Source organism: Euphorbia lathyris, chromosome 9, assembly GCF_963576675.1.
Source record: "Euphorbia lathyris chromosome 9, ddEupLath1.1, whole genome shotgun sequence".
In the NCBI taxonomy this organism is placed as follows: domain Eukaryota; kingdom Viridiplantae; phylum Streptophyta; class Magnoliopsida; order Malpighiales; family Euphorbiaceae; genus Euphorbia; species Euphorbia lathyris.
Window position 1 is genome coordinate 56,044,662 of NC_088918.1, and position 23,402 is coordinate 56,068,063.

At 33.1% G+C, this 23,402-nt stretch overlaps 1 protein-coding gene and 1 long non-coding RNA gene across 3 annotated transcripts; one reads left to right on the forward strand and one right to left on the reverse strand.

The window, feature by feature from the left end:
• Positions 1–2,077: 2,077 nt before the first annotated feature.
• On the forward strand, positions 2,078–10,884 carry LOC136206702 (pentatricopeptide repeat-containing protein At5g39680). Of its 2 annotated transcripts, XM_065997847.1 has the most exons (5): positions 2,078–2,214; positions 3,233–3,387; positions 4,564–6,860; positions 6,961–7,185; positions 10,056–10,884. In XM_065997847.1, exon 3 carries the CDS (start codon positions 4,615–4,617, stop codon positions 6,733–6,735), a length of 2,121 nt encoding a protein of 706 aa, XP_065853919.1. In that variant the 5' UTR covers positions 2,078–2,214; positions 3,233–3,387; positions 4,564–4,614; the 3' UTR covers positions 6,736–6,860; positions 6,961–7,185; positions 10,056–10,884. The 2 variants fall into 2 exon arrangements, with proteins under 2 accessions (XP_065853919.1, XP_065853918.1); XM_065997846.1 differs by lacking the exon at positions 10,056–10,884 and having other exon boundaries at positions 6,961–7,818.
• A 2,469-nt stretch (positions 10,885–13,353) lies between these two features.
• LOC136207466 (uncharacterized) lies at positions 13,354–14,286 on the reverse strand. The gene is made up of 2 exons (XR_010676623.1): positions 14,067–14,286; positions 13,354–13,982 (listed from the first exon to the last, which is right to left on the reverse strand). It is a non-coding gene; the product is annotated as an uncharacterized lncRNA (long non-coding RNA).
• Between the last annotated feature and the right edge of the window lie 9,116 nt (positions 14,287–23,402).

A 23,402-nucleotide genomic window follows, 5' to 3' on the forward strand; every position in this document is an offset into this window, starting at 1 on the left:
TTATAGTTTAATTCAATTTTTGGTTTTTTATTATATTCTAATATATTTCTTAATTAATCTGCTATTTTATTATTATTGTTTCACAGAATATTTGGAATATGAAAATGTATTAAAATGCCTAAAAATTACAAATCATTGAATTTTGTAAAAATAAATAAATCATTCATCTTTAGTTAAAATTCTATAAAAAAAAGTAGTCAATTATTTTTAAAATTAATTTAATTTGAATTATCATTAAAATATATATATTAATTTCAAATATACATAATATAATTTTTTTTTCATAGCATGATATAAAATTATTTAAAAGTAAATATGTCAATTTATTTATTTATCTAAATTATATAAAAGTTTCATACCCCGTGCATCGCACGAGTTTTCGACTAGTTTATACAAATATGAAAGCAGTGTTTGAAGAATAAAAGCTAACTATTTGTACAGAAAAGATAAAACTAATTGAATAAGCTTATAACTATAACTCCTCTTTTCACTCCTATTTTCACGAGTTCGATAGTTGGCCACAACTGTCAATGGATGTGATCAGATGTGGTGAATTTATTATAAATAAAATACTCTTACAAAAATTAAACTTAACTATAATTTACATTTTATAACCCTCAAACAAAACAAAATTAAATTTTAACTTTGATTTCAGTGGCTTTCATTTTCTTCCCACGGCTCTTTTAAATTTCACTACAAATGACAATCAACCTCCAAACTCCCCCACAATTTAATTTGTATCATAATCGGGATGGATGTACAGTAGGATAATGGAGGCACTTGCTCCCACTAACTTTTAGGAAAACTTTTTTTATCCCGCACTTTTTGCTCTTTTTGTTTGTGCAAAGCAAGTTTTTTTTTTTTTTTTGTTCAGCAGGTCCGTCTATCTCAGGGAGGAGGAAGGTTGAAGATGACATATTTTTAGTCCTGGTTTAGGAAGGGGTTAATGGAAGTAAAGGAGAGTAATAGAAGGTTAAATATCAAGTTAACAGTCAAGGTGCGGGAAAAACTAGAGAGAGAAGCTCTCACCTCTCTCTAGCTTCTCCATTTATTTTTCTTCCAAATCTTGGTGTCTTTAACTCTTCATCACCGTTGTTGCCGCTTTACGTTTTCGATCTTGGTTTCTACTCAGGTTTTTTTAGAGGAGGAAGAAGGAAGCTTGTCTTCCTTCTTCCTCCTCTCATTTATGTTTAGATTTAGCTTTTAGTTTCAGATCTACTTTTTCTTGTTCGTTTGAAGTCTATATTCCTTATTGAACGTCTTTTTCCATCAGATCTATAACTGTTAGCTATATTTCTTTCATTTATTCTTTTTTCGGTCTTAGCAAGAACGGAAAAGGTTTATCTTATCCGTAAATCTATAGATCTGCGTGGTTGCAAAAACAGAAAGGACTTAGATCCGAATGTCCGGAAGAGTCTAAATGATGAAGTATGGATTGCAGAGGTTTTCCAACGGAATTCGACGCACGAGAAGGATATGATTTCTTTGTTTGTTTTATTTGTACCTTTTATGAGTTTTATTGCTCTTTGTAGTCTTATTATTGCTATTTGTAGTCTTATTACTGCATTTTGTAGTCTGTTTTCTTCCCTTTGTGGACGTAGCCTATATGGGTGGGAGGTTTTATTCCTCTTCATTCTCACGATGTATTTGTATTGTTAAATTAATTAAATGATATGGTTTTTTATCAAAAAAAAAAAAACATTGTTTGAGAGTTATTTGTTTTAGAGTAAGTGAAGGTTAATAGAAGTTAAATGCTTACTTCATTTATCCTCCAATTTGGAGGTTAAGGGGAGTAACGTAAAGTTTTTAAATTTTTTTTTGTCTTTGCAAAATAAATTTAACTTTTCTTCCTTTTCATATTTAAACTCGAGTTAAACATTTAACCTTATTTACATTCTATAAACTCCCAAATTAGGTTAATTTTTAACTTTCATTTCTGATCACCTCCTTCTTTCCATTACCTCCTTTAATTCTTATGTCCATTAACCTCCAAACACTCAAAAGCATAGGTTTTATTTTATTTTTTTCTTAAAAAACTAAATGAAAATGTCATCGTCTTGTTTAAAAGAAACAGAAATGAAAAAACTAAACTTAATAATATCTCTTCCTCTTGCTTACTCCAAGACCATAGATTTCAGTACAAGGGAGGGAACCAGTCGACAGATTCGACGGCCAACCAAATCGCCTCCGCCGCCGTGCATCGTCGCCTTTGAGGTCAGTTATTAGGGAATACTGTCTTAGTGTCTACTGATTAATATGAAATTCAGTTTAGGCTTGTTTTAGTTTTACTTGATTTTGAATCTGTAAGCTGTGTTGTATTTTGTTATTAAAATTAGTTTTACGAGAGGTGAAAAAATGATTTGAAAAGTTCGACTGGTAACCACATTGTGGCAATTATTGAAAGCATTCAAGAACATAATAATTTATCAAACACTAGATGTGAAAGGGAGAATGTGATTCTCTAACTGGAAAACTATAAGGGGATTTAGAGTTTGAAATCGATAAATAAATTACAGTTCATTCATTTGGAAAGCGTAATTACTTTTGGAACTTGATGAAAGAAAAAAGTGGAGCATTAGTATCTAACTGGAGAAATACAAATAGGAAAAAGTATTTGCTTTCTCTAATCTAATTGAAGATGATAATAATGAAAATAGGCAAAACAGCAAATTCGATTTCAACTACTTAAAACTTGAACTTTCATTATAAACCTTGCTCTGATATGAATTTTAAATATCTAGAGCTCAAGGAAGTCTTAGAGAGAAAAATAAAAATGCAGTTAGTAATGAATCCGAAGTTCAATAATGTTCTTCAAAGTATAAGTGGTTCACCTAATGGCAGAGGTTTCATGAACTCTAATTAAATAGAGCTAAGAAGTAAGAACATTTACTTGTCTATTGACGAAAATCAGAACTTCTTTTTATAGTCATTTAAAATTCTAAGATTTAGATGTTGCATATGTATTAAGTTGTGGTATTAGTGTTACTCTAATATGCAAGGTATTTAATTCAACATGATATTTCAGTTTTTTTGGTTGCCAGGCTATGTTAAATTTTATAGAATTAGTTGTAGGATTAAGTTATTTTACTTTTTAGTGCAGAAAAACTGTAATTTTCAGTCATGGATAAGTTTTTCATTTAAAAAAAAAACCCAGAACAACCAATTGGTAAAGATGTTATTATTTTACCAATTGAAAATCCTAGATCCGTAACCACTATCTCCTTTCTTTTAGTTCCGCCTCCCCTTTGAGCAGCTAATCCACTATTGTTAAAGAGATTTCAACAATTTAATTTATCACTCTACTCCGGCGAGATATTGGCGGACTTAGAGCTTCAGGGCTCCTCTCTTCTCACTCCACCATTAGATTTCTCTCCCTTTCTTCTCAAGGTAAAACAAAACAACTCTTCTCTATATTTCTCTCTTTATTATTATCATTAGCTCTGTTTAGTATTCATTTTCAATGTTGCAGAAGTTATTGAATGTGTTTCTTGTACGACTGATTTGACGGTTCTTCTATTTAAATGCCCTTGTGTTACTGATTTGGCGATTCTTCATCTTTGATTCGGCAATCTCTCTGTTGAAGACTTTTTACATTAATTGATCTGCTGAATGGGTGTACTGCCTATTTATGATTATTATATTGTTGTAGATTTTCGTTTTTGGTGATAATTTTATATTGGAGCCTTATGACATCATACCAATGAGTATTATGCTTGAAAACTGTACAAGACGTTTTTGAACTCCTTGGGAATAGTAAGATGATATCATGCTCTTCAACTGCAACTTCTTAAATCGTCCGGACAGCCATAGATCATGTGATTTTTGGCATCTTATTTGCCTATTTAGGGTCCTTTTTTGTCATCTGGTAAATGCTGTTTTTAATGAATTTTTGCAATTACAATATAATACTGGTGGCCAATAAATGTTAGTTCAGGGTAGGCTCTAATCAACTGCATGGCAACATATTAGCACTTTGTGCTGCATAGGATATATGATGAGAAGAGGATGTGAAACCTTATTCTGTATTTGTTACAAGGTAGGATAAGAGAATCTGATTTTTTTTTTTTTTTTTTTTCCAGCAAGATGAAAGAGATTTTTTCTGTGTTGCTAATTTGATATTTGGGTAAACTGTCTGTTCTTTTTCTTCTTCATGATGCTTTTATAGCTCATTATGCGGACCTACATTTCATAATTGAGATTATTGTCAGATTCTAATAGTACCTAAGTATATCTTCCATTCTCTGAGGATATTGATGTGTATTCTATGAGGAGAAAGTGATTATTGGCTTTCTTTGTTGATGATTTCTAAATAGTAAATAATAAGGGATAATGGTCAAATTTGTCGCCTAGATTATTGATAGAGAGAAGTATGAGAAAGTATGCCCTGGGAATTTGCAGGGTGGAACAGTATGGATTCATGCTTTTTTCAATTCAATAATGGAGTTGCTATTCTGCTGCTTTTTCAATTTTAGTTTTTATTAAAATATACTGTATTATCTTCAATGCTCAAAGTTGAACTGTAAGCCTGCAATATTTGTGTGATCTGTTTATTTTTCTTTGTAGGCTTTAAACTATAATTTCAAGTCTCTACCTTGCTAATTCTGATTTAATCCAATGCTGAAGCCCCCAAGAAAACCACATAGAGTACTCAGGCTTGCACTGCTTCTTTTCAGGCCAATCTGCACATCATCTTCTCATAAAGATCCTATTAGGCTCTTAAAACTATCAGCTGACACTAAAAACCTCAAATATGGTAAAATGATCCATGCTTATTTTATCACAGGAAATCAAGCCACGGAACACAACAAAATTGAAATGAACTCCCTTGTAAATTTCTACGCAAAATGCGATGAAATTCTAATAGCCCGTAAGCTATTTGATAGTATGCATACGAGAAATGTAGTTTCTTGGAGTGCTCTGATGGCTGGATATTTGCATAATGGGTTTTTATTAGAAGTCATTCGACTATTGAAAGATATGATTTCAGATAGCAACATAAGACCGAATGAGTATATTTTTGCTACTGTGTTGTCTTCTTGTTCTCGTAGTGGAAGAGTTGAGGAGGGTTTACAATGTCATGGTTTTGCATTCAAGTGTGGACTTATGTTTCATCAGTATGTAAGGAACGCGCTTATGTATATATATTCAAAGTATTTGTGTGTTCAAGAGGCAATGTGGATTTTCAATTCAGTGCCGAGAAATGATATTTTTGCCTACAACTCAGTTATGACTGGACTTGTAGAAAATGGGCATTTTAGGGAAGGCGTAGAGGTTGTAAGAAAGATAGTATTTGAGTGTATGAATTGGGATAATGTTACTTATGTTAATGTTTTTGGGCTTTGTGCTTGTACTAGAAATAAGAGATTAGGTTTGCAAGTTCATGGTAAGATGATAACTAGCTATGTTAAAGTTGATGAGTACATCAGTAGTGCAGTAATTAATTTTTATGGGAGATGCGGAGGAACTTTAAATGCTAGAATTTTTTTTGATCATTTGCAAAGTCAAAATGTGGTGTTGTGGACAGCAATTATAAGTGCTTATTTCCAAAGTGGTTCCTTTGAGGAAGCCTTGGCCTTATTTGGAAAAATGAAACTTGCAGGTGTAGTACCAAATGAGTTTACTTTTGCTGTCTTATTAAATTGCTGTACAGGACTGTCTGCCTTGAGATTTGGATATTTGCTCCATGCATGCATTGAGAAGTCAGCTTTTAAGGACCAGCTTATTGTTGGAAACGCCTTAATCAATATGTATGCGAAGGGTGGTAATATTGCAGCTGCATATAAAGTATTTTCAGGCATGATATATCGAGACACTATTACTTGGAATGCAATGATATGTGGGTACTCGCATCATGGGCTAGGTAACCATGCTCTTCAGGTCTTTCAAGAAATGTTAGCTGCAGAAGAGCATCCTAACTATATAACTTTTGTGGGGGTTCTATCTTCATGTAGCCATCTTGGGTTTGTGAAAGAAGGTTTCTACTATTTGACGAACCTAATGAAACATTTTAGAATTGAACCTGGACTAGAGCATTATACATGTATCGTTGGCCTTCTAAGCAAGGCTGGACAGCTTGATGATGCCATCAATTTTATGAGGTCTACACCTGTCAAATGGGATGTTGTTGCCTGGCGGACTTTATTTAATGCTTGTCATGTTCACCAAAACTATGTTTTGGGAAAGTGGATTGCAGATTTATTGCTGAGGATGGACCCTGATAATGTGGGAACATATATATTATTATCTAATATGTATGCCAAGGGAAAGATGTGGGATGGAGTTGCCAAGATGCGAAAATTGATGAGGGATAAAAATATCAAGAAAGAACCTGGAGTGAGTTGGATAGAGATAAAAAATGCTACCCATATTTTTGTTTCAGAAGACATCAATCATCCAGATTATAGTCAGATTTATAAAAAAGTAAATGAACTCTTGGACATGATTAGACCGCTTGGCTATGTTCCTGATACGAGTGCAGTGTTGCATGATATAGAGGATGAGCAGAGGCATGACCATCTCAGTTATCACAGTGAGAAGTTGGCCATAGCATACGGTTTCTTAAGAATTCCTTTAGAAGCACCTATCGTTGTCATCAAGAATCTCAGAATGTGTGCTGATTGTCATCTGGCTGTGAAACTTATATCTAAGGTTATGAACAGGATGATTATTGTTAGAGATACCAACCGGTTCCATCATTTTCAAAATGGATGTTGTTCTTGTGCTGATTATTGGTGATAATCCATATACATTCTTCAGGATCATAAAGCCACGTCTTTTGCACTTAGAGGTTCCTCAGTCCATATTAGACTCCATTGTAACTTCACTGATGTATACATTGAACTCCATGACCATTATAAATTGTAAGTTGTTCTGTTATCTCTATGTAGGTTACATGTTTTCGTTTGAAGTACTCTTGCCCTCTGCATTAGATATTGATTATGAAGGTGTTGCTTCCTTTAGGACATGGAAATCAAGCTTTGTGCTTACCGATTTATAAACTCGGGTAAATTTGATCGGACCGTTTGAGTTGATCACAAAACTGAATTGTATAGGAGCATCGCAATTCTCAGCTGTGGTGCAGCTTAAGGGACAAAACTAATTCTGCTTAAGACATTGACATGTGCACATGGTGTAGTTTCTGTATGAGAAACAAATAAGAAAAAGGATCATGTTGCTTCCTTCAAGGTAACTTCCAAAAACTCTTGTACATATATTTTTTATTCATAATTTAACTGTAATCTTTGTGGAACTTAGACAATGTTGCAGTATAGGATACTCTTGGCTATGTCAATTAAAAAGCGGAATCCTTTTTCCAGATACGCAACAGTTAAAAGTTCTTAAAAAGAAATTTGGATCAGGCTACCATTATTTATTTTTGAGTCTATTTAGGCGCCGTTTGTTTCGGGGGTTTCAGGAAAGGGTAAGGGAAAGAGGATGTTTGATTCCTTTTGTTGGTGTTTGTTTTATCAATTCAATCGTTCCCTTTACCCTCTTTTAGTTTTGGGTTTACCCCTAACTACTGTGATCCCATTCCTCCAACCTCCCTAAGGTTTTCCATTCACTTTCCCCTCTCTCTCATACACTCTCCTTATAAAATTTCATTTTAATCTTTATTTTTTTTTTATTTTTTATTTTGGTCCATATATTTATTTATTTTTACTTTTTTAATACTTGAATTAATTTCACTTTTGATCATTATATTTATATATTATTTATTTATTCTCAAAAAATATTTTTGACTAATTTTTATTTTTTGATTTTTATTTTGATCCTTATATTTATTTATTTATATTTTTTTATCCCTAGACTAATCTCACTTTTGATCCTTATACTTATTTGTTTTTACTTTTTTATCCTGAAAAATAATTTTGACAAATATTTTTCTTTTATCATATTATTCGGTTTTGGTATTTATTTTTAATTATTTTAAATAATTATTTTCTTTTTAAAATAGAATATTTATGCATTTTTATTTATTTATTTTATTTCAGTTTCTCCAGTTTCATCGTCTTTTAATTTTAATGGTTGAATAAATTGATTTTTCATTCTACATGTGATTAATTTATTAATACACACATGTATGTATAGAAATTATTTTTAGAAACACAAATCTAGTTTATTACCTCATTTGAACCAAACAGCCACAATGGGAATCATGGATATATCATTCCCTTTGTGGAACAGAAACAAACAGAGAAAGGTATTCAGGGTCATTCCATTCCTTTCTACTTGTTTCCCTTTCTTAATTCCATTCCATTACCCCTGTACGAACCAAATGCCCCCTTAGTTTTTTCTTTGGTAAACAAACTTAACAGTTTGGTGAGAGCGAATTTATACGCAGACTTTTATTGCAGACTTATTACTTAGAGTAAGCAATTTATTTGTCCCTTTGTTTTAACTTACTACACTAGTCAATCCACGGCATATTTTAAAACGTTTTAGTTCTGTCTTAGTCTACTATTTAATCCCTCCACATATTTTTTATATAAAAATACAAAATTACCTTTAATTACATAAATAAAAAAACTTATCTGTTTCGATTTTACATTTACTAAATATATTTATAATGAAGTTTGTGTAGTATATATATACCAATATTTTTGTTCTTGTACATATTAGTATAAAAAAAAAATTGTATTATTTACTCTTCATTTTTTTTCTCACTTTTATTATTATTTAATATAATAGTTTTAAATTATCGAATATTAATATAAACCTTTGATAATTTTATATATCTTTTCTATTCCATCCATAAAGTTTATTATTAGAGATAAAAGAAAAATTAATATTTACAATTTTTGAAACAAGTTCTGCTTCACCAAATTAAAACTTCTATAATTATATAAAAAAATTTAATAAATCAATTACTATATGATGAGACTTTTAGGTCCCAAACCCATGTTGTCGGTTGACCCACTTAAAGCCCATCCCTAGTTTAGAGAACATGGTAAGGCTCAAGGTTATTATGGACTTTCCACTCCCCATCCTGTATAAATGAACTAGGTAACATCCTGAAATGATATCTCCTCTCTCTACATATTTCCTTTGAAACAACCAAGAGCACAATCAGTAAAATTTCTATGTTGTATGAGTTTGGTAAGTGGTCATAATATAGCGGTTGATATATCAATCCTTCTTGTGGTAAAAATCTAGCTTTATAAAAGAATTTAGTAAAACTGATAGTATATTCTGATAATTTACTAATTACAACATTTCATGTTATTTAAATTCATTATTATTTATGTTTTTCTTTCTGCAAATACTATTTCTCTTGCCAATAATCATTTTTCTCTTAAAAATTCTCTTTTCAATACCATATCAAATAATAATAACATTGATTTCCAATCATGAGCACAAGCTTCTATTTGTGGTCTTAACTGATGAGTTATTGATTCCATCCAAAATCCTACTTTTTCTATCATTGTTTTAGATATTAGGTCATATATATAATCTAAATTTCCAGTTTGAGATGAATTCATTAAGGCTGTGTACATTCCTTGTTCCAATCATTTATTCGTCTACTTATTTCTTGTTCATCATAGACATTATCTAAGTCTAAAAATATTCATTTGGATTTAATCCTTGCGACATAGATCTTATAAATTCTTTAAAGTCTCCTTGTTGTCTTATAGGTATATGTCTTTGAAATTGTAGGTGTTTTTTTAGTTACTACTTCTAAATTGGGGTCTATCATTTATTCTTCTGGATAATTATCTGCATCTTCGTTTACTATATTTTCTGATCCTATATCTGATTCTTCATACCTAGTGTATTCGTTATTTTCTGTATCACTTTCTGGTTCTTCTATTATTGCATTAATGTTTTTCATTTGTTCTAATGCTTTCATTATCTGGTTATTTTCTTCTATTAATTTTGTTTCATCCTTATTTTCTTCTTCCATGTATCCAATGCTTTTTAGTTTATTTTCAATTTGATTATCTGAACTATCGGAATTATCATTACTACTATTACTGGTGTGAATATTTTTCCCTTTTACTTCTTTAACTATTATTTTTAAGACTCTTACTTCTTCCTTTAATTCTCCCCTTTAAAAGAATTTATCGAGTCCAGCAAGCAGCTGAAACAGAAAGAAAGACACAACTACGGTTAATATCAATTTTGAAGATAGGGTGGTGATAGAAATGAATTTTGAGGACAAATCTAAAGACCCCAATGTCAAATTGATGAAAACTCTTAGGGAATTTCAGGATGCAAAAGCTCAGCACCTCGAAACACAACAAACAATGCAAGAACACAACAAGAAATTATGGGAACTCATACAAGACAAAACCCCTCCCACACAGGAGTTCATTTATCATCTTTCTCGGAAATTAAGAGCATTAAATGGAGATAGCACTTGCCTAGATGAGAGTCTGAATGTGCAATTCTTCCTGCTAGAATATGCACAATCTGACGCCAAGCTATACAAAAGTATTTTAAAAAGACTATTTTTATTGCGTGAAATTATTTGACACAACGTTGCGTCAAACATCATTACGAATAAAAAAATTTGATAATTACAATTTTAGGTCTTACTTAAGTTCAGATTAACAACCACTCTTGTTGTTTCGCCAAGCTGTACAAATTGATCATATTATTAAATGGGGCGAATTATACTTGTGGCTTTCAGTTGAGACCTTACTTTCGTTATAGCTCTTTACCTTCAAAATTGGCTATACATTTTTTTGAACTTTTGCCTCTACCAACATAAATTTCATTTATAAAAGTAAAAGATTTCAAATGGAATGCGTAAGAACTAAAAAACTCACCGTTTTTAATTTTTTAAATCACCATTTCGGACTTGTCCTCTTTAAATAACAACTTTCTTCTTTCTCCTAATTAAACCATACTTAAACAATCTTAAAAAAGAAAAAAGAATTAAAATTATTTAGAATCCATCAACTATACAATGGAGAATTATTTACTATTGGAGTAATAAGTTTAAGAGCGTCTGCAAGAAACTCTTAGTTCACTTTTTAAAAATAATATAAGTAAAAAAAATAATAAAAAAAATAATATAAGTAATTGACTCTTAGTGATTTAAGAGTGACTAATATATATCATCTCCAACAATACTTTGTATATTCACTTCTTATTATTTTATCATTAAAGTTATTGATTATTGTTATATTTATCAATAGTGAGAGGAGAGGCTTTTTAATAAAAAAATTATTAATAAAAAAATGAAATAAGAGCAGAAACGGTAGATCTTATCCGTAGATCTTATCTTTGTAACCCTTTCTGTTTTAGCAAAAAACGGCAGATCTTATTCGTAGATGATTGGATCTACGTGGTTGCAAAAGAAATGACTTAGATTCGAAGGTTCAGAATGGTTCAAATGCTGAAGATTGGACTATAATTGCTTTGCGACGAATTTTGAAGCATTTTGGAATCTTATTTCGAACTAAGGAAGGTATTTCAGGATGAACCATTAACAATATGGTCAGCGCAAGCACATCCCTCAAGGTAATAGTCATCAGTCCAACAGGAAATAAAAAGGCGTTGCAGTTAGGTGATTGGAAGCCCAAACTGCATACAATGGATTCTTGTTCGCTAGAATGACTATTTGGGACATTTTAATCAACTTATTGATTCCAAGATTGCACTATTTTCTCTCATAAATTGGTTTTAATCGATTCACCGTGGACCATGTGGTTAAGGCTATTTCACTAGCAAGACAATGCCAACTTTTTCTTTTAACATGTTTACCAGTGCGAAGGTCGGGTTCAATAAAAAGAAGTTATCCCTCACGAGCTATGGGAAATGTAGAGGGAAATGTACTTGAAGGTTTTGTCACGACTAGTAGGCAAAAGAACATGAAGTTCGATCATCTTTGAAATTTATCTACAGAATGCAAAAAAAGTTTGACAACCAAATTGATGTGTAAAAGCTTCAAGGAAAAAATAAAAGAGATCTTACCTTTTTCTTGGTGGCGTTAAGTTGATGTGTTTTTTTTAAATTCGGTAGCACTTTTTCCAAGAGAATTTGGATGTGACTTACTATCAGGTGGGGCATTTAATTTTTTTTAGTAAAAAGGGTTTCTATAGAATTAAATGTCAAAGATTAGTCTTTTTAATAAAAATTTTGGCATTATTTCCCTTTAGATTTGAAGGCCCAAACCACCCCACAAAATTGTTCTTTCAAGATTGTCATTCATTCAATAAATATCAACCACCAAACACATTTCCAATCTATTAATTTTTTATTCACAAGTTAGTTCAATTTGGGGTAAATTTACCTTTAAAGGACATCTTGGTAGTTCAATTTTGAGCTTTACGGGTTTTCTTAAACCTCTTCAATGACTTTCTCACATCGACCATAACTCGTATTCGCATAAAGTTGAGTCTTGTTGTAATATTATTGTTACTGTCACACTCTAAGTATTGAGTAATAAAATCGCCTATTTGTTTCCCCACTGGATCAGAGAAGGAAGCTACGGGTAAATCATAAACTTGAATCTAATGGGGGGCAAAATCCAACACTATGGTCCCAGTCCATCGCACCTTACCAATAGAAATGTGACAATTGTGCACTTTTTTTCCTTATACCAATCATCTTCCAATGAGTTAGCATGATATTTTTTTTTCATTGGTTCGGTTCATTGCACCCGGTCCAGTTCTCCTCCTCCGACCTCTCATTTTGCTTCCATTCGTTTCGAATGAGGAGATAATTGTCAAACGACCAAGGACCACCAAACACCACTCAATTCTAGTTTACAACATGACAAGAATTCAAATACGAACAAATTTGCTTCCACCTTAGTAACCGTTAGCCCATGTCCCGGTCTCCATAGACCGGCCAAATGATTTTTCATCATAGTATTAATGGGACGATCTGTCAAGAAACACCTACCATTGATAAACCTTTATGACACAGAATACTACCATCCTTCGCTAGCCAGTAAAGTCCCACTCATCAAACTCTCCTATCTCAATGGACGGATTCGACATTCCATTTTCCATATCTCACCCTCAACCAGAAATCTTGAACGATGAATAAAATTTAATAAGTTGTTTGATGAATTAAAGAGTTAAGAATTAATTAAATAAAATTTAATAATATTAAACTAACTAGTGTAAGAGTTAATTATATAAATTTAAAGATATATTTTAATGTATGTGTCCTAACTATTATAAAGAAATAAACGCGGCCGGTGCACTACGTGTTTTTGTTTAAGTGAGGGTCCGGAAAAGGGTTCCACCACAAGCCTTCTCCTGCCAATCTTTTTTGGCAAGACGCCGCTTCTAAAACTCAAACCCGTGTCCTAACTATTATAATATGTTAAAATACACAGAATAGTAAATTGTTTGACCTATATTTGATTAGATAATTAAAGTATTGAAATCACCCCTATTGAAATTCATTCTTTTTATATCTATGAAACAAATTCAATAACCAAGAAAAAAAATTCGGAAGAAAATATAAAACTTGAAATTGCAAATTCCCTGAAACACACTAAAAAGCTACTTTGGTTGGCCTACCATAAGAAGATAGATGCTCCACTACCAGATCCATATCAGGAAGCATGATGATCATGACGTGGATTATACCCCATCATCATCATGGTCGACATCATCCCAGCACCGCCGGAAGCATCTCCGGTAGGCGGAGCAGTAGCAGTCTTATCTCCTTCCATCTCTCTAAACTTATGCAAATAAATCTTCAAAGGGTCAACATAATCTTCAAAACCAAGAGTAGTCATGGCCCACAAGAGATCATCGCCGTTGACCGTCTTCCTCTTCTCTCTTTGACACTTATCGGAGGCTTCTCCGGTGATAAAACTGATGAACTCCGATACACATTCTTGAATGGTTTCTTTAGCATCTTTAGATATCTTAGCATTAGCCGGTAAAGCTTTCTTCATTATTCTGCTAACATTCGCAATTGGTAAAAGCCTGTCTTGTTCTTTCATAGAGGATTCCGAGTTGCTTCCGTTGTTTGCCCATCCTGACTCGTTGTCTGAGTCCGCCATTAAAACTCAGCTTCAGTACATACATGGAAATATAATTATTTGCTAAAATAAAACATATAAGATGATCATATGAAAATAAATAAATAAAGTTTACCTGTATGGTATGAAGAAATTAGGAAGGATATATTTGGAAGTGAAGCGGTGTGTTAGAACTTAGAATAGAAAGGGTGGATAAGAAGGGAAGTTGATTAGTTAAATAAAGGGGTTAGGTGTTTGATTTTGGACCCTTTATTTCATAGGTGGTATAGATGTGGATTATAGATTTGTCGTTTCATTACTACTTTAATAGGTAAAGTTTAATTTAATTTGTTTGTATGTGACGTTCAGCTGAGTTGAGGCAGTTAAACTAGTTCCTTTTTTTTAATAATATAACATCAAAATGCATGAATCTGTTCCTCTATTTATCTATTATTTTAAACATTATGCTTTTAATGGTAACAAATTGAGTTGAGATAAGATTCAAAATTAAAATTAATTTTGTATTATTGTGATTCAGAAACAATTTAATTTATTCATAATACCATAATTGAAGAGTATAATTGAGGGAGACTCTACAAATAAAGCATCAATCTATCTATCTATTATTTTAAACATTCTTCTTCTTTCATTGGTAAAATTGAACTCTTATTTAATAAACAGATTGTGTTCGATTCTATTTAACAAACCGGGTTTGAGTACAGTAAAACCAGGTTCCAAAACTCATAAACAAGTTCAATTATAAACTTGTAAACAAACTTTATTATATGTTCTGAACATGCTTATAAATAAATCCGGTTCAATTATTTTTAATAATAGTAATTCTATAAATAGGAAAATATAAAATTTCGCTAACATTAATTTTGTAGGTTTTAGAACTACAAAACCTATTTGCAAGTAAAGTTTATAAATATAATTAATGAACTGTTAACAAACAAAATTCATAAACAAATAAATGAGCTATTCGGGATTAGATAACAAAAAAAAAATATGAACCGAGATTATCCATTTTCTACCGCGTCGAGTATGAGCAGGTCGGCTTCATTAGGTGCCTTTTAGGTGGATCCTCTCCCAATTAAAGTTTTGTTTTTTTTCATACACTAGAACTCGAAAGTGCGTTGAAGCTACCAAATATCTTTTATTTTCATACTTTTATATATGTTAAAGCTTTAATTGACCAACCCGGCTAAATAGAGCAAAGTCTTATTTAGATACAGTAGCGTTCACTTGGACCCTGAGTGACTAAATTAATTTGATCATTCACCGTTAGATATAGGCTCATTATAATCCTACGGTGGATATCCAAAACATCCTAAGGTATAGATTTAATGAGCCTATATCTAACAGAATGACCAAATTAATTTGATCACTCAGGGTGCAGGTGAACGCTACTGTATTTAGATAAAACTAGAAATCACTGCCCTAAATCTTGTTGTTGATACAAATTGAGTTGTTAATTTTCTTTTTCTATTTTCTTTGAATTGTAAAATGTGTATATATAGGAAGAAGATTGAAAGAGAGTAGAGAGAAGAGCAATTAAGATGATATTGACTTGCCAAGTTTGAGAAACCAAGCAAGCAAAGCTTTATAAATTGGGGCCTATTTGGCTTTTATTTATTTATTGCAGTGACTGACTGACTGACTGACACATTTGTATTTGTATTGTAGATAAGGCATATCAACAACCAACAAGTGGCAACCCATCTTAATGTAATGTGCCCACTCACTAATTTCTTCTTTTTTATTATATTACTTTAAATCAATTATTTTTATTAATCACTCAACTTATCCGTATAATAAAGTTTTTTAAATTCACTACATAATTTGGTTAAAAAAAAAAAAAAAATCACTACATAATAAGATTGAGAACTGAGGGTCTTCTCCTCCTACAAGTTTGTTCATATGATTATCTTTATATAGGCAATTTTGTATTGGAGTCATGTCAGTGTATTGACATTTTCGGATTCGTATGGAAAAGAGTAAACTCAAACCCAATTTAAAAAAATTCATATCACAATCGTATTAATCTATTCAGGTTAGTGTTGATTTCGTGTCGTGTTTTCAGATTACCTGTAATTTTGTTATGCATATATATTAATGATAACTTTTAAAAATATAAGAAGATACGTTACTATTTTTAAATATTTTATACCATTTTTATATTAGTATGTTAACACTAACCATTGAAAAGTCCGCTAATATCATATTAAATGGTCATGTAATGTGTTTATAGCAATTTAGGAGGTCCGTATCATATTTACAAGTAATAATTATAATTTTATTATCTTTATAAATAAAATGAGATATAAAAATACGAGAGAAATAACAATAATTTTAAATACTCGTGTCATTTCGTATCGTTTTTGAGTTAGCATATCAACCATAATCTAACCCAAAAATTTGCGTGTCAGTTTCGTGTCAATCCAAAAATGACACATTACATGCTAAGCTAAACCCAAACACTAAAATTGCATGTCAATTTCGTATCGTGTAATTGGGTCGTGTGCACTTTTGCCACCTCTATATAGCATTATCAAGTAATTTTGAATCGTTATATGTTCATCTCTCATTGAAAAATAAGAAAAATGGTAGAGTTACTGTGCTCAATAAAGATTTCAATGTTGATCATCTTGATCTCCACTGGTCCTTTGCTAGTAACTTCTTATCGGATAAGTATGTGCATTTTCAAGCTATGAATGACCTTGTGGCTGCTCTTTGAAAACCAGAGAGAAAGGTGTCTATATCCGTCAAATAAATCTAAATTTATTTCTATTTCAGTTGTTTCATGAAATTGATAGATGAATTATTGAGTATGGTCATTGGTCCTTGTCAAATATATGGAGACTAATGATGTCCCTAAGAAGATCCCTCTATTTTATGTTGATATTCGGGTTCAAGCATATAATCTACTTAGTGATTTTATGTTGGAGTGACTGGCGGTTGTTATTGGTAATTACATGGACTGTTTGTCAAATCAAACCCTAATAATTTCTAAGATGTTTGGCAAGAGTTCATATGAATTCGTATTTCTATGATACAAAGAACATTTAATGAGGCGTATGAGGATAAAGAAATCATCTGGTGATTGGTATTGGGTTGAATTCAAATATGAGCGAGTTAAACGATGTTGTTTCGTTTGTGGTCTGTTGGACGATACCAAATTTTCATGTTCAAAGGCTTCTTTTCACCAGGTTGAGGGATTCTATCCCTTCACCAAAGCTCAGAGACTTATTGGTAGATACTTAGAATCGAGGCAAAGATCGTTATAAGGAAACTATGAAGTTTCTCATGATACGACTAGGCAACAGGAGAGTTAAGGTTCCTGTTGGACACTCCAACATGATACTAAGGTCCGGAAAACATGTCTTGACTCGTTGGTATACTAGGAATGTTTCCCATGACATCGATGACTTCTATTAGTAAGTCAAATTGAATATTCCGGTCACGATTCAATATGATTAAATTTTTTGTTTTGGGTTTATAAACTTTTTGCGTCAATAATGGTTGAGGATTATTTTCATTTATTTAGAAACTTTATAGTTAGGTTTTTTTATCGAGTATTATTTGATTGTTTTGTGACTTATTAATGAAATACTGGGATGTCCTTGGGAGTGACATTGTTAGTTATGTGCTTAATATTCTTAATTCTGATATTATGCCTGAGAACCTGAACCACACTATTATTGCTTTGATTCCCAAAATCAAGAATCCTGGAGAGATGAAGGACCTTAGACCAATTGCCTTGTGTAACGTGCTATATAAATTGGTCTCGAAGGTTCTTGCTAATAGGATGAAAACGGTTCTGCCTGATATAATCCACGATACTCAGTCGGCCTTTGTCCCTGGAAGGCTTATAACAGATAATGCCATTATTGCATTTGAGATCTTTCACGGCATGAAAACAAGAATGAAGGGTGTCAAAGGTAATTTCGCTCTCAAAATCGACATGAGTAAAGCGTATGACAAAATCGAATGGGATTTCCTACGATTAGCTATGAAGAGAATGAGATTTCCGGATCACTTTGTGAATCTCATTATGATGTGCATTTCATCAGTTTCAATGTCGTTTTTAATAAACGGACAACCGTATGGTCTACTTTTTCCACAGAGGGGTTTAAGGCAGGGAGACCCGATATCCCCATATCTTTTCCTAATTTGTGCAGCGGCATTGTCAACTAATATCAGAAAAGAGGTGGAAGCCGGGTCCCTCCACGGAATTAAAGCTAGTAGAACAGGTCCTTATATCTCCCATCTATTTTTCGCGGATGACTCACTGATATTTGGCCGTGCAAATGAGGCTGAAATTGCTAAAGTGAAAGCACTACTCCAGAATTATGAGAATGCGCCAGGACAGATGGTAAATTATGCTAAATCGGAGGTGTTTTTTAGCGTAGGGGTCCCTAGTGATAAGTGAACAGCTATCTGCAACTCCCTCAGGGTTGGTGAAACAGGAGCTTTCCCAAAGTATCTCGGCTTACCTACTCTTATTGGCAGATCAAAAAAAAAGATTTTCTCAAATATCAAGGACCGAGTCATCAAAAGAGTGTAGGGATGGAAGGAGAAATTTCTGTCAACTGGTGGTAGGGAGGTGCTAATCAAAGTAGTTATTCAAGCTATACTGCAGTACATTATATCGTGCTTCCTCCTACCCGAGACCCTATGTACTGAAATTCAACAATTGATTAACAAGTTTTGGTGGGGTGGAAAAAGAAGGGAAGTAGGCTATGCACTGGCTGACATGGGAAGCAGTCTGTCATACGAAGGAAAGAGGCGGGTTAGGTTTCAGATGGATTCGGTCCTTCAATCTTGCATTGATAGCCAAGCAGTGCTGACGGATCATGACACGCCCCGATTCACTGTGCTCACGGGTACTTAGAGCCAAATACCTCGCTAACTCCGACATCCTGGATGAGGTAAACCGGCCTAACCCGAGCTATTTTTGGAGAGGTATTGTAAAGGCTAAAGAAATCATGATAGAAGGTTTGATGAGGCGAATAGGTAATGGAGCGTCTGTCAATATCTAGAATGACTTCTGGCTACCGACGGCTAATGCTAAACAGCCACTGGTCAGCCTTATAAGTCCAAGACTGAACCTGGTACAGGAGCTCATCAATTCGGAAATGAAACAATGGGATGAAGGGGTTATGAACCTGTGCTTTACCGCGGATGAAGCTGCAGAAATTCACAGAATCAGATTAAGCTTCTGCCAACCGACTGACGGACGATACTAGGGAGCATCGAAGAATGGCGATTTCACTGTTAAAAGCGCCTACCATATCGTTGAAGCACAACGAAGGAGAGTAGCGGATATCCCAGAACAGTCGACGAGTAATTCGTCGGTACAGAAAAATATTTGGAAGTGGAAAGTACCGTTGAAAATTTTGCGCTTCATGTGAAGGTTATCCAAAAGCATATTACCGTGCTTCACGAACCTAGCAACCCGCGGGATACAGGTCTCACAAGCATGCCCGTTGTGCTTTTCAACTAACGAATCTATGTGCCATGTTTTCTTGTATTGTAGGTGGACTCGAAGATTTTGGAAATTGGCAGGCCTGTTGAAACGAGTTGATAAATTAAGTGCACCAGATATTCAGACATGGGTGAGCTGTTGCAGTGAGGCTCTACCGGAGGCGGATCTACAGTTATGGGCCATGCTATTCTGGAAATTATGGTATAGGAGAAATAAGCTGGTGCATGAGGCGATATGGATCCCGGACGAAGAGCTACACCGACAAGCACGAGATTTATTGGCGGATTATCGAACGCCCACAAACCAAATTTCCTCTCCGGCTGCTACTGTTCTGCCAGGTCGTGACTCTATAAAAGCCTGGTCGTTCCCCGCAACCGGTGTGGTTAAAATCAACAGTGACACCAAATATGGGGGTCAATGCCAAGTGTGTAGGGTAGGCTTGGTGTCACGTAACTCCGAGGGGCTGGTCATGGCATCTGCCGGCATCCCAATTCAAAGTTGTACCACTGTGGAGGAGGCAGAACTACAAGCCATACTCGAAGGAGTATACCTCGCGAGGGACTACGGATTCAATAACATTATTATTGAATCGGATTCGAAAATGGTGGTGGATGCTTTGTGTTCGGGAACTCTACCATAATTGCGGCTCTTTTTCTTATATCATGACGTTATGGCTTGGTGTTCAATTTTTGGTTCTGTATCATTCTCGTTTGTACACAGGGAGAGAAATCGAGTTGCACATGAGCTTGCTGAATGGGCAACGCCGCTCTCTTACCCCCTGTTTTTTTTATCGAGGATGTGCCAGATCCTATTTGGCCTTTCATTCATTCTGATATAAACATTTTGGCTTGATTAATCTAATTATTCTTTCATTAAAAAAATAATGGATTCAACTCCAAAACCAATCACAGCTTGCTAGTCCCAAATAGGTTAGAAAATATCCTAAAAGGGGTGCAGATAATAGGATATCTTTCAATAGAACTATTTTGAACGAATAAATTATTATTAAAAAGTAATTTTTTACTCAAAATCTACTTTCCTTTTTAAAGATAGTTTTACTAAAGATGCGGAATTGAGTATTATTAAAACCTTGAAAATTGTTTAATAAGTAAAGTTGACTGAATATGCTAAATCTCTCAAGTGATAATGTTATAGATATAAATTGAATAAGCATAATACTATGAAGAGTAGGGATAAAGAGATTTGACAAAAAGAGTTTTATAGTGTTTCCGCAAACCAAGGCCTACTCCACTATTCAAGAAAATGCTTGAGATTTTAATACAATCCTTCAATGGGCACGGATCAAGCCTCGCTTAAGTTTATGGATTATTAAGAAATATGTTTTAAGCTTACGGGCGTTTAACAAATATGTGTTAAACTTGTGAGTCTAACAAACTTGACAGTACTTTTTACAAGATCTACTACTAAATTTATCAAGGCTTGCAGGTGCTTGACGAACCGTTGCAATGCTTTTTACAAGATTTAGTGCCAAACTTTAAAAGGCTTGTCTCTCTAACACACAACCTAATGTGTTTACAACCTTATTTTAAAATTAAGGCAAAAATTTATCTCTCGATGTAGTACAGAAGGTGACTGCGTCTGCCTTGCTCAAAATATCAAGATGCCCTAGTAACAATTTGACACTTGTGAAAACATTAACGGAAAACTATTACAAAAAGGCTATATTACCTATTGTTGGGGGCTAATTAAATTTTTGTATTTTAGTATAGGTTATAATTTTTAGTCTATAGTTATTTTATTTTAATTAAATTCATTTTGCAATCAAATAAAAATGTGATAAAAATAGAAAATAATATCAAAAGATTATTATAAAAAAAAAAGAAAAAGAAATAATAAAAATCAGGAGTAAATTTGCACCATTTTTTTAGTAACCCGTCCAGCAACTTCGACGATGAAAACGGATCCCGAAACTGCAAGATATCAGACCGTTATTATTATTTTTTAGAAAGGTCGGGATGTTAGCTTTCCGGAATGTCAAAAACGGAGCAAAACGGAGTTAAAACGAAGCCGGTAGAATTTTTCAAAGGGAAGTAGTGCTGAAAAACGGGTTTGAACATGTCCAACACATTACAGGAACGTTTTTCACGGCATTATCTCCATTCTTCCAACTCCCAACTCAGCCATTTTCTTTCTTCAACTAATGGGAAGGTAATGGGATCATGGGTGAGAAATTTAAAGGCCACTAATATGAGATTTGTTACTCAAAATCCTATAAATAGAGCCTAATCATTTCATTCCAAACCCCACTAAAAATCAATCAAAAACACAGAACAACTCAATTTGTCTTTCAAATCTCTCTGCCAAAATCGGCCTTTTTGTCAATCCTTAGGTTCGTATAAATCGTTCTTTAGCATCTAATTAGTCTAAACAAGGTCTCAATTCCCAGAATTAGTTCTTTAATCTTACGTTCCTCAGAAAAGCTTCCAATTTTCAGAAACTTCAAATCCGAAATTCTCTTAGTTTAATCAACCAATTCTCAAATCGTTTCTTGCAATCTCTTAGTTAGGTCAATAAAATCATTACCCAATCCTCAGTTCAAGCTTTCTTAGTCTAAATCAAATTTCACCATTGTTATATTCTTCAAAGCTTTAAGCATTTTCCGTGAAACCAAGATCACCGAAACCCCATTTTCGAGTCATTTTCAGTTTACACTCTTATTCCAAATCATGTTTAGAAACTTTTTATTGATCTCAATCAATTAAAAAGACCCAGAAACAAGCTTTTGAGTTTTTCATCATTGAAAAATTCATCAAACAACTTTTCTGGTGAGCCGTTTTCCAAATTTTATTTAGAGTTCTTTATCTGATCATTTTAGCCCAAATTAATTTTAATCTCTTTATTGACATCAATTCTCGAATTCTCAATTTTTATTTCGTAAAAAACGACATCCTATAGCCTTCTTAATCGCCCCTAAAGTACCCTCCACGAAACAGAATCAAGCTTTTGGTTTTTCAACCATCAAACAATTATTCTGTCACCCAATTTTCAATAATTTATTCCGACTCATTCACTTGATCTTTTTTTGAAATTCCAGTTCTAAACCCTTCCTTCGTACACTAACTTTAAATACTAGCCTTCGTTTCGCTATAATCGGACCTCTATAGCTCCCGAAATTGAGCCCGAAAGTCCCACGAAATCACTGTTTTTATTCCACAAAGTGCTGATGATTTATTAGCTTGATGGTAAATTTCTGCTCAAGTCTATGAACTCTCTGAATTGCTTCGAATTTACCCAGAATTACCCGGACAACGCAACAGCTCCCGAACCGATTTTCCAGAGTTCCAATCCTCAATTTCACGCATCCCAACGACATCAAAGAGATCGGTTTAATTTTATTTCATCTCGTACATATTTGTTTTTATGACTTATTTACATTTCTAGCTTTAAAGTTATTATTTCTTTTTAAGTTGTAATTTTCATGCTTTATTATTATTTGTAATACAAAAAACATTGAAAAATATTTACAAAATCAATAAAAATATAAAAGAAAATTAAAAAATTTATATCTTTGTGTTATTTTATTGTTTTTATTTTTGGTACTTATCTTAAAAATTGTTTCTCCGACTGACCTGTCAAGTAAGGTCGGGACCCAAGACCGTTGTTTTTATTTTCAGTCCTTGTAACGATCGTCAATCGTTTTCGTTTAGAATTCAAGTAATTTAGGCGCACTTTATTTATTTATTTTATTCAATTACCATTTTACCTTTTGAGAGCTAGCTTCTCTGGCACGCCCGTATTATTTTTACCATTTTTAATCCCCGCCAACGCGTATCAAGATTGAAAATTGGGATATTTCGAAAATATCGCCAACAATTTTTGGCACGACCAGTGGGACCTAAAAAACATTTTTTTTATTAGTACCAAAACTATGGTTTCTTAAACTTTGCCAAAAAATTTAAAAATTTTTTTTTTTTCATAACGATTATTATTTGTGTCGCACTCATTTTTTTCGCCCCACTTCAC